Source organism: Salvia hispanica, chromosome 4 (genome assembly GCF_029641045.1).
Source record: "Salvia hispanica isolate PSC_SH4W2 chromosome 4, Shi_PSC_v1, whole genome shotgun sequence".
Taxonomy (NCBI): Eukaryota; Viridiplantae; Streptophyta; class Magnoliopsida; order Lamiales; family Lamiaceae; genus Salvia; species Salvia hispanica.
This window is the reverse complement of record NC_142695.1, coordinates 2,177,057-2,192,405: the sequence shown is the minus strand read 5'-3', so window position 1 is coordinate 2,192,405 and position 15,349 is coordinate 2,177,057. Positions and strand designations below refer to the sequence as shown.

The window sequence follows — 15,349 nt, the reverse complement described above, 5'->3', positions numbered from 1 at the left end:
TAGGATTACTTCTGTTCTCCCATTATGAAAGAGTCTTGTTATTTTCATTATTTCAGTTGAGCAATAACAACTTATCTCTTTTTCAATCTTTAAACTCTCACTTATTCCTCCATGTTCAGAACTTGTGCTAATTCTTTTTAAAAATGTCGTGCTAAATAGCAACTAAATTATGTAAGAAACACAATAAATCGTATCAATGATCTTGTCCATAATAGACATGACCATCGACCCAACTATCCATCACAAGCAGTTCTCCCCTCCCTTTCGCCTTCACATACTCCGCCACCGCTCTAACACTCGACGCCGGCGCCGCAAACCCCACCGAGAATCGATCCACCTCGTCCTTCACCTCCCAGGACGCAACCCCGACGACCTCTCCCTCCATATTAAACCACGGACTCCCCATAATCTTCGACACCGACACCTCCCTCAACTCCCCACACCTCCCCGCCTCAGGATCCCCGATCCCCACCCCGAACCACCCGTGCTCGATCCACCCCGCCCCGTCGTCCAACAGCCACGGCGCCCTCGCTCCGATGCCCCTCTCCCCCCTCGCGTTCCCCACCATCATCGCCAGCCCCAGGCTCTGGTGCCTGGCCACCGCCAGAAGGGCGTTGTCCTTCTGTGGTGGATAGTCCACCAGTCTGCAGCCGCGGCAGCTACAGATTGGCGGAGTTTCATCGCTCTGCTCCAGGACCTGGAGCAGAGCGATGCCTCTGGAGAAATTGAGGGCGAGGGGGGTGGTGAGCATGGCGCCGCGGTGGGTGAAGGCGAGGGTTCGGCAATTGTTGGGCATGCCTATGCACAAGTAGAGATTTCAATCAGGTTAGCACTAATAGATTTGCAAGGTAATCTGATAAGGGTTAATAAAGCTGCAATATATCTGGATAAAAATTGTCAAGCCTAACTCTAGTCGTTTGAGTTTCGGACTAATGTATTTTTAATCTCAAAGATATGTATAGACATTGAACAAAATCAATAATATAAATAAAATGCATTCGAGTATAAATTTTAAAAAATAGGTTTCGGAGTATTTGTGTTTTTAGTTTGCCGATAGTTTATACTCTTGTCAACTTGTTTCATATTAAGGCACATATTATCATAAAATGCTCATATCTTTATGACAAAAATGGACTTTAGTTTTTAATTAATTATAGATTAGTATTCTAATTATGTCAAAAATTAGTTTTGCATTGACCGTTAATTTTGTGATAATGTCTTTCAAAATGGACCATTTTAGTTTATTCAGGATTCAAAAATCAAAACTTTAAATATTATGGACCAAATTCATAAAATAACCATATGTGTAAGACCAAAAATGGACTCTACTCTAACACTATATAAAAGTAAGATTGACCTTCCTCTAACCCGTTCAACTCACTTTCTATTACATATCTTAAAATTCATATTTGATCAAACTTGGTCTTATATTGGTGGACACGGGGAGTACTAAAATTTGTGCCTCAGTCCTTCAAACAATGACCGAGAAGCCATAGTCTTCTACTCTTCTTTAATCCCAATCTTCAAACACAAATTTCTTTCGCCTCTCATTTTCCTAAACTTTTATTACCTTCAATTTCTTTGCTTGATATTGAAAAGACCACTTGTAGAGCATGAGTGAATCACTAGAAGTGAAGGAATGAGGTGAGTTTGATGGTAGTTGTCTTTTTATCCAAAAATTAGGTTTTCAATTTTCATTGTATTCAATGTTTCTTGGTTGAATTTATTTAATTAGTGACAGCCAATTTTAGATGATTCAATATTATATATGCTAAAAGTTTGCTGTTGAGGATTTGTTAACTTGGTATTTCTCTTTCTTTTACCTTCTTTTAGTGAAAGGTAAAAAACTCCTTGAAATTATATGATATCTTCTCATTTACCTTTCCTTTTGAATAATAAATTCTTATGAAAAAAAAATATGATAGTTATTACTTACTCCCTCTGTCCCGTAATAGGAGTCCGATTTAGTTATAGCACGAGTTTTAAAAAATATAAAGAAAAATTAGTTGAATAAGTTAGTGGAATATTAGTCTCAGTTATGAAGTACTCCTTCCGTCACTTAAATTTTGTCATATTTTTCCATTTCCGTCCGTCCCACAAAATTTGTCACATTTCACTTTTTAACATTTTTAGTATTGGACCTCATATTTCACTAACTCATTCCAACTCACAATTTATTCCGTCTCAGGTAAGATGACCCCTTTGATTTTTCGCACTATTTTGTAAAAATCATAATAAATAGTTAAAGTAGAAGGAAAGTAAATTAAGAGAGAGAATAATATGGAAGAGACTCTCTTCTACGTTATTATTTCTCTTACTTTACTTTTCCATAACTTTAACTATTTTTAATGATAATTTCAAAACACGTGTGCAAAATGAAAGGGGTCATCTTAAATGGGACAGATGGAGTATAAAATTAATACTATATAAAAGTAGGATTCTACTTTCCACTAACTTTTTCAATTCACTTTCCATTACATTTCTTTAAAACTCTTGCCCAGTCAAAGTGTGACAAAATTTAAGGGATGAAGGGAGTATTAGTTTTATAATAAAATTAATACTATATAAAAGTAGAATTCTACTTTCCACTAACTTTTTCAATTCACTTTCCATTACATTTCTTAAAACTCTTGCCCAGTCAAAGTGTGACAAAATTTAAGGGATGGAGGGAGTATTAGTTTTATAATAAAATTGAGTGGAATAAGTTGGTGGAATATGAGACCTACTTATCATCTATAGTGAAAGTAAAATATACTCCCTCCGTCCCTTAAAATTTTACTCACTTTGACCCGGCACGGGTTTTAAGAAATTTAATGGAAAGTGAGTTGAAAAAATTGGTGAGATGTGGGTCCTACTTTAAAAGTATTAGTTTTATAATAAAATGTGAGTAGGAATGAGTTAGTGGAATATGGGACCCATTACCAAAAATGGTAAAAGTGAAGTGAGTAAAATTATGTGGGACGGCCCAAAATGGAATACTAGGTAAAATTATGGGGGACAGAGGGAGTAACTGTTATTATGGGTTTACGAACCAAAATGACAAAACAAGACTCTTATTATGAGACGGAGGGAATATAATTTATACTAGAAATAGAATTGACAAGTCTAACCGAGTGGTGCACCCAACACACAATGTTAAAAGTTAAAACTGGGACACTACGTCTTGAAATGTGGAAAATTCTAAAGGAAGCTCTCAATGAAATTGTGGAAGCAAATGCTAGAGTGTATTTTTGTGCTGCCCCTAGAAACAAGATAAGGTAGTAAGCGTTCCCACAAACGTCGTTATAGCTATCACAAATAAATGATAACAAGATATTAAGTATGCGTTCTAGAATCAATGGACCTACAACGTGGAATACAGAAATCCAATTTCATTATCACATTGTAAGTGTGTGGTGGATCTTCGCATTGCTAATTTACTGATCAAAAGCAAGAAGAGAGAAAAGAGAGAAAAAGTAGGATGGCAGAATCTGTTGCAAACGTGTCTCTGGAAACCCTTCGTGATTTGCTGGTTGAAGAAACTAAGTTTCTGCTTAGTGTGAGCGGTGATGTTGAGAAAGTCAAAGCAGATCTGAGAAGCATCCATGCCTTGTTGATGAGAGCTGACAGAGAGAGACGTGATTCTCCAACTCTAAAGCTTTACATATCTCAACTCCAAGATTTGGCTTTCAAAGCTGAGAATCTCCTTGAAACGTATGCGGTTGAAGTTGAATCCAAAAGGGAAGAAGGGCGGAGGAGCCTCAAGGATAAATTCAAAAGGTACATTTGCATCATGTGTGAGTGCATCAGTGTCCGCGAGGTTGGGAAAGAGGCTCGCCACATAATATCAGCCCTGGCCGAGCTCACTACCAAGTTAGAGTCGGAGTTGGGACAAGAAAGCTCATCTCTCTCGAGGCAGGGAGATGATGAGCGGCAGCGGATGTTGAGGCAGACGTATGGTCATGAGGTTGAGCCTCATTTCGTGGGCATGGAGAGTGACATCGAGCTTTTGGTCTCAAAGGTGAAGGATGAAAAGAGGCAGCAGCGAGTGGTGAAGATATATGGGATGGGTGGTCTCGGAAAAACTACTCTCGCCAGAAAGGTCTACAACCACACAGACCTCCAATCTTATGCCCGGGCATGGGTTTGCATCACCCAACAGTTTCAACCTAAGGCTGTTTTTGGCGAGATTTTGAGACAACTTGATAGCAGCGTCCAACAGAGTCAGATTGATGGCATGCAAGAGGCCGAGTTGGTGACAAGAATTCATAGTTTTTCCAAGGGGAGGAAATGTTTGGTGGTGATTGATGATATTTGGAAAAATGATGATTGGGATATCATAAGGAAAGCTTTTCCGGTGAATTGTAATATCATTCTCACCACTCGCTCCCAGAATATTGCTAATCTAGAATCCGAATCTCACATGCTAAGATTTCTGACCGAAGATGAAGGATGGACTTTACTTCACAAAGTAACAGATTTATCTCCAGGTTAGAAGTTTAACTCTCTTCTCTCTTCAATGTTATAATTGTGTAATTAGAGCGTGTCATCTAAATATAGCATTACTGAACGTATAACTCTTTTGGTTTTTTATACTCCCTCCGTCGCAAGTTACTTAAGGCATTTCTTTTCGGCACAAGATTTAAGAAAGTTGTGTTTAGTGAGTTAAATAAAATAGAAGAGAGAATAAAGTAAGAGAGAGGAGAGAGAGTTAAGTAAAAGAAAGAATAAAGTAAGTGTGATTAAATGTTTTATTTTTAACTAAAAAGAGAAATGACTCAAGTAACCTGTGACAACCTAAAATGGAATAAAACTCAAGTAACTTGGGACGGAGGGAGTATTAAAATTATCAATACAAAGATATGCTATAACTTTATTAATTGTCTTGTGTTGATATACTTATGTCTTTGTGATGATATTTAAATTACGTGATGTGTTGATGAAGTTATGTCTTTATGTTGTTAATTTTAGAGTAAAGGTCAAAATTGGTCCTGAACATATTGTCATTTTATCTTTTTGGTCCTAAACATTATCTTTTGGATTTTTTGGTCCTGAACATATGAGAATTTGATCATTTTGGTCCTCTGTTAACTTTTCCGTTAAAAACTAACGGTCAACGGTTTTAAATCCGATTTTGACCAAATTTAAGTTTTAATTCTGTTTTTTAAATCCTTAATTAAAAACCCTAACTATTATTAAAAATACTCTTTTAAAAAGATTTATAATTAAGGATTTAAAAAGATTTTTAAAAGATTTAAAAGAATATTTTTAATAATAGTTAGGGTTTTTAATTAAGGATTTAAAAAACATAATTAAAACTTAAATTTGGTCAAAATCGGATTTAAATCCGTTGACCGTTAGTTTTTAACGGAAAAGTTAACTGAGGACCAAAATGATCAAATTCTCATATGTTCAGGACCAAAAAATCCAAAAGATAATGTTTAGGACCAAAAAGGTAAAATGACCATATGTTCAGGACCAATTTTAACCTTTACTCTTAATTTTAATATGAAAGTTATGCATTAAATTAGTTATTATTTGATCATAACCCTATTTTTGGTTGATTTATGTTTTCTTTGTGTTATTCTATTAGAAATATAGAGCATTTTTAAATGAAATGTAACTAACTTTTTCGGATTTTTTAAATTTTCATTTTACAAGATATTTCGAATGTGTCGTTACAGGTTGGATTGGATTAAGTACAAGCATTTTGGACTTTTGGAATTTATGATTACATTATAATTTTTTTGGAATTATTTTTTATAATGCATAAATTCAATATGATATCAAAATACACGCCCCTATTTAATAGGAGGGAAAAAAAAAATTCTATAATCAAGATAGACCAATGTGATAAGAATCATTAAGTTAGGAAGAGAGATAAAAAATAATCTAGAGCACTCCATTCAATTTAATTTGATGGGTTGTACTACTACTCCACGTCTAGAAATTGATCTAGAGCACTATTTATTTTCATTTGTTTCTTCTAAGAATAAATTGAATATCTGCATCTTATTTTTTTTGTGTGTATTGTGACCGTTGACACAGATTTAAAATCTTTAGAAGATGTTGGAAGAGAAATTGTATCAAAGTGTGACGGGTTACCACTATCAATTTGTGTTATTGGAGGGATTTTGCGCTCAAAAGAATATAATTTACCAGAATGGAAAAAGGTAAATGCGAACTTGGAATCATATTTAAGGCATGGAGAAGGTGTTGAAGAATACAAAAGAGTAAAACAGGTGCTAGAGTTAAGCTATGATGCCTTGCCTTATTACTTGAAGCCATGCTTCCTCTATTTAGCATGTTTTTCCGAGGATCACAAAATTGATTTAGAGAAATTGTATCTATTGTGGATGGCGGAAGGCTTCATTTCATACCAAGATAAAGGACCTAACGAGACTCTAAGAGATGTGGCCCAGAGATATCTAACAGAACTTGTTATGAGGTCTATGGTTCAACTCCATAAATTTTGGTTATGCTCTCCACTTAACAAGTTCGATAAGTGTGGGCTTCATGATTTGATGCATGATCTCTGCTATTCTAAAGCTGAAGCCGAAGAAGAAAAGTTTCTGAAGCGCATTGATGCTTCTAAATATCTGACCGACATTCTTTCACCAACTCAAACAAGGTTAGTAATACCTCCCTCCATTGGCGGTTCCGTAACCAGATTAGCCATCAGTTGTGACTTCGAGCGTAATGTGTCAGGTATAGATGGGTTAGAGGAAGTTAAAGGTCTAATTAGATCGTTTATGCTTTTCCAAAATGGTTTAAATTTACCAACCAATATTGGCTTCAAAGAGAGTACGATTGACTTTAAGATGTCGCAATACTTGAGGATATTTGTGGTAGAAGGTTGTGAGTTTGAAGGGGGAAATTTACCAATCAAGGTGGGTGAACTTATTCATTTGAGATACTTGAGTTTGAGGAAGTCTGGTGTGAGAGAGCTACCAAAGTCTATATGCAGCCTGCCATACTTGCAGACCTTAGATTTGAATGTCCAGAATGTTATTAGATTGCCAAATGTGATTTATAAGATGAAAAGACTAAAGCATCTGTTTTTCTCACCATGGTGTGACATAATAGTGATTGGAGGGGAGAAACTAAGACTAGATGGGCTGCACGAGTTGGAGACATTAGAATGGATCAACAGTAAGACAACTTGCATTGCAGATATCCCCAAATTGATTAGTCTACAGAGTCTACGTGTTAGTGTTTGGGATGCGGATAGCATGTCAATTGTGTTGAGCAACAAAAATAGCCAATTACGTGAGACTCGTCTTCAGGTTAAGTCATGTGATCTAAGTTCAGAGAAAGATATGGAGGTTTTAAATGAGGGGTTGATGTCTCCATCGTTGGTTTTTTTGAGGATGCGTGAATGCAATATGAGTGGCGATTTTCCACGCTACAAAAAAGGGATGTGTCAGAATTTAGTAATTTTGGGACTATTTAACTGCAAGGGTAAGGTAGACGTGGAGGAGTTTGGCAAGTATCCCATGTTGCAAGAGCTGACTTTACAGAACTTTGTCAAGATGGCAGAAACAATAACTTTCCGTTCAAATTCATTTCCACAACTCGAGCACCTTGGATTAAGCGAGTTGCAAGATTTAAAGAAATGGGAAGTGGAAAAAGGAGCAATGCCAAAACTTACTTCCTTGTTAATCGATGAGTGCCGCAATTTGGAGAAGGTTCCAGATGGTCTGAGATTCTCCTCCTCTCTTCGACGGATGGACATCATGAATATGCCAAGAGAATTTATAGAGAGAGTAAATGAAGAAGATTATGGGCCATTTGTCGAGAAAAGAATAAAAGGAGCAAGTGCCTGATGTTTTTGGAGGTAATAAATTTGTGACCATACATTATTAATTATATAATATATATATTGGCTAGGGAAGTTGTTTCTCTATTGTGTTTTCTATATAACTAACTGCTATATACTCCCTCTGTCACAGATAATTCAACCCAGTATTCCATTTCAGGTAGTCCCACATAATTTGTCTCATTTCACTTTTACTATTTTTTGTAGTGGACCTCATATTCCACTAACTCATTCCTACTCACATTTTATTATAAAACTAATACTTTAAAAGTAGGAACCACATTCCAACAACTTTTTCAATTCACTTTCTATTAGATTTCTTAAAACCCGTGCCGAGTCAAAATGTCTCAAATTATCTGGGACGGAGGGAGTATATACTTAGTGATAATGACCTTGTGATATTTCTAATTTCTTTATAAGGTGATTACTTTCCAGTCCAACCGAGCTTTGATTTCTAATTATAATTATTACTCTCATATTAATAATTAGGCTCTCCAGTGCACCTCCACGACCAACACCCGAGCCACCTACATCGGCTCCAACACATCCGCACCGCAACCGACATCTACATCATATGATCCAAGATTATGTTTAGTTATTTCTTTATAGAGTTGAGTCTATTTTAAGTCTTGTTATCGAGTCGGTAATTATTTTCATCCGGGTTTTCTTTGTGGTTCTTTCCCGGATCAGATTATGAGAGTCGAACCACATAGGTTTAGGTCTGTTTTTCCATTATAAAAAAGTCTTGCCATTTTCATTATATAAGTTGAGCAGTACGCACTTTGGTGGATTTGTATTTTTGACCAACAAATGCTATTTTATTGTTATATGCTCCTATAGTTTTTCTGGACAGATGAAGTATTGTTTATTGACTCTTTGTTCTTAAAGATAAATGTTAAATTGGTGTCTGAAATAAACAGGAACGTATAAGTCCTTTAGGAGTGTAGCTCATATGTGCATTACTTGGTCTATTTCTTTGTATTTTTGGAAAAAAAATCATAAGCCTATTTAGAATCCTCATTCCTCAATATAAACAATTGCTTATAGACACCAGACAAATCAGCCCATTCTCACAGATTATAGAATGAAAAACAGACATAAACAGAATCAGCTCAAAAATGCATTTTCAATCACATAAAATGCTGAAACTAAGTTATCAGTCCACCATACTGCTCAAAAAGGCAGCTCCAATTATCGATGTGCCATTAACGGCCAGCCTATTATTACTGTGAAATTCTAAATCTCTCACAAATGTTGGTACATTAGTTGTGCCTATTATTTATCTTCCTTGGATTACACAAATTAGAAAATAAGGAAAATATGGATAGATGTCCAGAGACACTTGAAGTTCCGATTTGGCAAAAATGTCATGAAGAATTCCCAAGAAATGAAGTGAAATACAGGCATCTAGGCAATCCTTCATCCAAACAGTTCCATCCTTGTTCCACCAAGTCACTTGCTCATATCAGTTCTGAACAAGCATATAAGGAAAAACAAGAAGCAGCAACTAAACACAAGATACATAGGCTGAAAAGTTTCGGGGAAAAAGGAAAATGGAAAACTATGTTTAAAATTTAAATGTAGAGAACACATCACTCCTGCACTATACTTCTATTAGAAAGGACTCAACCCTATAAGACTTGGACTTCTAAGTGAATTTTAAACACACTTTCCTAGTATTATACAATCAAGATTTTCAGAGGACTAGAGTTGCAACTAGCCAAATTGATAAAATATGCATCTGAGGAAACATTGTTGTACCCATTCAGAAAAATACTAAACAATTACCAATTTCCTAAATATGAAACATCCTCATACAAATAAGGATAATTGTTACATAAGCTTCTTCTTACTGAACATGAAACTCACCTTCATTGTTTTGACTAAGGAACCAGAATAGTTAGAAGAAAGCACAAGGCTAAAGCTCAGCTAAACCAGTGGTTCCTAAAATAATTATCTAATCTGTAATCATGCATCAGCAAAGATTGGAGCATATCTAACTCCTCTTCTTTATACAAGGGTTACTATAATAAATACAGCCAAAGGTTTAACTACATTAGCATCGCAACAGGTTCAAGAATCCAAGGTTTTCGAAAAATTGCAAGATTCTCTCTTCTCGTGGCTTACAATTTGAAGTTACAAACACTAACAAAGCAAAATATATTCCTAGGTATTTGCCCATCTTACTCAGCTAAGATCAGCAGTGGCAATGATTCTCACATAGATAAAACTCAAATTCACCACAACATCATTATCAACCGAACCTAAATAGTTAATGATGCATCAGCAGAGACTGGAGAGTGTCCAACTCCTCTGCTTTGTGCCAAGGTTACTATAACAAACATAATCAGAGGTTAAACTACATTAGCTTCCTAACAGGTTTCAGAATCCAAGGTTTTCGTAAAATTGCAAGATTATCTCTTTTCACGGCTAGCTGTACAAAGCTACAAACACTAACAAAGCCAAATATGTCCCTAGGTATTTTCCCATCTTACTCAGCTAAGATCAGCAGCAATGCTCAATTGATAAAACTCAAATTCACCCCAAATCATTCACATTTACACACACATACACATATACACACACAGAGAGGCATAATTAAAGGATACACCAAGTACAATCCATGCGCGAAAGCTCCTGCCAAGGCTACGGTGAACAATCGATCCCTCAAAACCGGTTTATGCCGGAGTGAAATCCGAACTGCAGCCAATCAACCGAGAATTAGGGGAAATTACGTCGATTGAATTGTACGGCGCCAAAATACACACAACAAGGGGAGAAAATCGACTTACTGAGAGGAAGAACAGGGGCGTAGATCAGAGGAATTAGAATTTTGAACTGAGGACCTCTCTGTTGCCTTCTGACGACGTCGCTTCATGGATAAATTACGGGATTCAGATGAATGCGTATCAAATTGAACGAAATGTAATCGGAGGGGAGATGCAAACTTACTCGGGGCTCGGATCAGACGGCGGCGGAGCCATCACTACCTCTGGCTGGCCGTGATTTGGTATCGGAGATGTGATCGGCGGCGACTATGGCTCGGGTTAATGGAAAATTAGGTTTCAATAATTTTCACTGAGTTTTTAATTTGCTACTCCAGTAAATGAGAAATAATATAAAAGTTTTATTTAGACTATTATTAACCTACAAATACGTGATGTAAATAATAAAATAGAGAGGATAATATTTTTACTATGTTTTCTTTCATATTTCTTCAATTTTAATTTAATTTCATTAAATTTATTGTATTTAACAATTACTCGATATTCTCTGAGATTTATTATGTGGTTACATATGTTGATTGTGAAGCTCTGCCACGATTTTGGTAGAGTTTTTCATTGCTTCTGTTGATCAAGTTTAGACAGAAGCATGTACGATGAAATGAATAATTTGTAAAGGCCAAATATGGTCTCTAACTTATGGTCATTTTATTAATTTGATTATTAACATTATCCTTTTAGTTATTTGGTCCCTCACAAATAAACTCGGACTCGAATCGGTCCTCACTTAACAGAACCGTCAAAAAATAGACGATGACCGCAATTTGACTATATTAAATTTTTAATGGTAAATAATTATACATAATTATAATTCTTTTCCTATTAGCAAAATTGGAAAAAAGATAGTATCAGTTACAAAATAAATTAATAATTTGTAATTTAATAGGAATTAAGTGAGGACCGATTCGGGTCCGAATTTATTTGTGAGGGACCAAATAATCAAAATGATAATGTTAAAGATTAAATTGATAAAACGGTCATATGTTAGGGACCATATTTAGCCTTTATTCTAAATACAATATGTGTTACAAAGATTATACTATCTCACTGGTCACGACTAAAATGATAACTATATAGGTTTAATAAGCACCGCCAAAAAATACTATAAGCAATCAAAATTTAATTTCATAGAAACTGTGAGCTCATCAAAGCTATCAATCAGTAGTATTGATATGTAATTCATGTCTTATCTTACATTTTAAAGTAATATTAGTGGACACAGTTGCGGATCCAGGATCCGAAAACGAAGGGGACAGAATATATAGTAGTAGCTTGATTTAGTGCGAATATGACCTTTTTTTCGTTGTTCGGGGCAACGCCGAAGGTAAACGAAGGGGACGAACATGGTAATTTTATGTCCCGATAAGGAAAAAATAGTCGCGCGGATGAGGCGACCGCCCCCTCCTGCCTCCCCCTAGATCCGCCACTGAGTGGACAACGAGAATTTCGTCAATCGTGAGAAACTTATAATTATGTTATGTAGTTGATTCATTATACAAATAATTTTAGTTATATGCGTAAAAAGTGCTGAACTTTCTTTTCCTTGAACTTGGAGAAGATATTTGTTGTATTGGGGTAGTATTTAGTTAGCGTATACGCATATAAAATCTATTCACGTCTAAAGCTTCCCATTTGATACATCTTCGTGACATGTTTAACTGTTACTTTTTTGGTTGTCTTATTAAAAGTTAAATATTTTCAGGAAAATAATTTTATCTCTATTTTTCTCTCTTTTATTTTATTCTATTTTTTTAATTCACAAAACAAAACTACATATAATCTCGTGCCGAAAAATAGTCATTTCATATTTATTGTGAGATTGTTGGAAAAAAATGGCTGAAAGCATACTCAGAGAGCTGCTTATAACATGTATTACCTCTTATGGGATGTTTGGTTTGTAAAATTATAGTATTTTATAATTAAATTTGTATTATGTTCAGTTCATGATTTAATCTAATTTAATCCTAGATGAATAGTCTCTTCCTAGTAAATAATTTCACAGCTTAATCCCTGTAGGGATCAGATTGACATGATTTACTATTTACCGGGATCTCTTTTGATTTAAACCGTCACTGAGATGGCTAATCTTCATCGATAGATCTCACTTAAACAGAGATTCATCGGAGGAGAAGGCCAGCAGTAACCGCCGCGGATGTAGAGAGAGAAAGAAGAGAGAAGGATGAGCACATCTTCACCGAGTGAGAGAGAGAGAAAAGAGATAGAATAGAATGAGTAAAGTGAAATGGCGCAGCAACACGTATCACACTCATAAGCACAACCCTACATCAAACGGCTGATGTTGGTGATCCAAGTGGAGTAGCCACGTGGCATGCATTGGTGAGGACAAATGAAGAGAGCTGGGCAGGCAAAGGGCTGCCAGTCCCAAAGAAACTGGGCCTCAATTAATTAAAATGAAACAGGCCCAATGTTTATTAATTGTGAGCCCAAACCAATAGGTCCACCAATATTCAACAATCCTAAATTATAATATGGTGCTATTATTTTATATAGTAAACCAAACATCACTTTAATACTCGTTTATTTGAAAAACTATGGCAGTTTTGACTTGTTTTAACTAATCATGGAATTGTTCAATACTTATCATTGCTTTTTCTTCGGATGAAATAGGGAATTTTACAGAAGAAAAAAATGCTTCTCTTTAATGAAATAGTGAATTTTAAAGAATTTTGGGGTAATTAGTTTGGGTCCCAAACTCAGGATTACCAAATCCGGAAATTTAAAAGAAAGGCTCCGAGCCTAAATCATACTCCCTCTATCCCATCAAAGATGACCAACTTTCCTTTTTATTTGTCCTATTCAAGATGATCCATTATTAAAAATAGTACTCCCTCCATCCCAGATAATTTGTCACAGTTTTCCATTTCGGTCCGTCACATATAATTTGTCTCATTTCATTTTTACCATTTTTGGTAGTGGACCCCATATTCCACTAACTCATTTCTACTAACATTTTATTATAAATTTAATATATAAAGATAGGACCCACATTCTATTAACTTTTTCAACTCACTTTTCATTACAATTCTTAAAATCCGTGTCCGGTCAAAGTGACCCGAATTATCCGGGATGGAGGGAGTAACACATTTATCTCTATTTTATACCCTTTTTTACTTTATTGTCCCCACTCAACTCACAAATTAAATAACATAAAATCATGTGATGCCGAAGGAAGAGATCATCTTCCTTGGAACGGAGAGTACTATATTCACCTGACCTAATAGAATAAGAAATCCCGTACTAGTTATCCAAAACAAGTGTTATACGTTATTGTTGTCAATCATGAATCAAGAGCCCTAGGATTAAGACACGAGCTAATAGAACAAGGGAATAATACAAAGGCTACTGTTACAATTGATCTTGTTACTTGTAAATTACATATGCCCCTTCCAGACTAGGAAGGCATATATCTCAGCTTGATAAAGAAAGGCTATGAGCTAAGTCTCGCTATAATGAAAAATTGAGTTAAAAAAGTTAGTGAAATGTGAGTCTCACATTTAAAAAATAAAGTATGATTTAGATAAAGTCAGAAGAATGTTGGGTTTATTATCAAAAGCTGTAAAAAGCAAATAAGACAATTATTCAAATACAAATAAAAATACAAGCAAATTAGAACAATTATTGAGGGTATTTGATTTGCTACAATCACGGTTGTCTTCAGTCTTCCAACAATTGTTGTCATGCTAATATACTTCCTCAGCCCAAAATTAGTTGTCTTGTTTTGTTTCGGTTCAAATTTTAGAAAATGCGAAGAGAAGTGGGTGGAAAAAAATTAATTAATAAAATTTGAGTAAAATGAGTTAATGAGAAATTTATTTGTGGACAGATGAAAAATAAAATATGAAATAATTATTGACGGTCGGAAGGAGTATAAGATAATTTGAAAATTTCAACCATGATGATATGCGATAGTAAGATCCGTTGAAAATGACCATCTTTCCTTTTTTATATTTATCTCTAACTTATAAAATAACCACTTTCTATTTCTAAAATAAATATTCACTCTTCTCTTTTCTGAGTAAAAAATTCTACCTACTACATTTTCTCTATATATTATTGATTATTCCACGCAACAACTCTATCAAAAATTTTATACTCCCTCCGTCCGCTATTAGGAGTCTCATTCATGGACGGCACGGGTTTTAAAAAAAATTGTAGAAGAAAGTTAGTGTAATAGGGGTCCCACTTGTATATATTAGTTTTAAATGAAATGTGAGTGGAATGAGTTAGTGGAAGGTGGGACTCTATTACCATTTATGGTAAAAGTGAACCGGGACTCCTATTTACGGACAAACTAAAATGGAAAAACGGGACTCCTATTCACGGACGGAGGGAGTATCACTCAAGGAAGTCGTCGATCTCAAATAGACGAGGGAGATGACTAATTTGTTCTATTAATATTATACATGAACGTCCCTGCAATGCAACTTGAATTCAACTATATCATCACCTAATAATTAACATCAATAGAATAGTTAATCTAGAGATTCGAGACCATTTCATTCAAGACGTGGTCGCTGTATAATAATAATACTTATGGATACATCTATCACATTAGTGGATACAGCTATTGTCGTTTTAATTAATCAATCTTCTTATCATTCCAGCTATTATCTTCATTTTAAATCAACAAAATATTTTATTCCACGATCTTCTATTTATTTCAAATCAATATTGAATTTATGGACTGTTGTATAATAGATAAAATTAAAATACGATGATGTTAAGGATTTGTTTGCTATTCTAAAAC

The 15,349-nt window shown here is 35.1% G+C and overlaps 1 protein-coding gene and 1 non-coding gene across 3 annotated transcripts; one reads left to right on the top strand and one right to left on the bottom strand.

Annotated features, from left to right (window-relative positions):
* The first annotated feature begins 3,276 nt into the window (after positions 1–3,276).
* LOC125193497 (putative disease resistance RPP8-like protein 2) lies at positions 3,277–8,650 on the top strand. 2 transcript variants are annotated; one of them, XM_089057197.1, is made up of 4 exons: positions 3,277–4,469; positions 6,028–7,816; positions 7,932–7,958; positions 8,288–8,650. In XM_089057197.1, exons 1-2 carry the CDS (start codon positions 3,461–3,463, stop codon positions 7,803–7,805), a joined length of 2,787 nt encoding a protein of 928 aa, XP_088913323.1. In that variant the 5' UTR covers positions 3,277–3,460; the 3' UTR covers positions 7,806–7,816; positions 7,932–7,958; positions 8,288–8,650. The 2 variants fall into 2 exon arrangements, with proteins under 2 accessions (XP_088913323.1, XP_088913324.1); XM_089057198.1 differs by lacking the exon at positions 7,932–7,958.
* Positions 8,651–8,910: 260 nt separating this feature from the next.
* On the bottom strand, positions 8,911–10,910 carry LOC125193321 (uncharacterized). The gene is made up of 4 exons (XR_016128934.1): positions 10,751–10,910; positions 10,591–10,670; positions 10,408–10,498; positions 8,911–9,269 (listed from the first exon to the last, which is right to left on the bottom strand). It is a non-coding gene; the product is annotated as an uncharacterized LOC125193321 (transcript).
* Between the last annotated feature and the right edge of the window lie 4,439 nt (positions 10,911–15,349).

Coding starts and splice junctions, on each gene's coding strand:
- LOC125193497 (XM_089057198.1), top strand. CDS start 3,461: ATGGCAGAATCTGTTGCAAACGTGTCTCTGGAAACCCTTCGTGATTTG. Junction 4,470..6,027: donor AGTAACAGATTTATCTCCAG/GTTAGAAGTTTA, acceptor CCGTTGACACAG/ATTTAAAATCTTTAGAAGAT.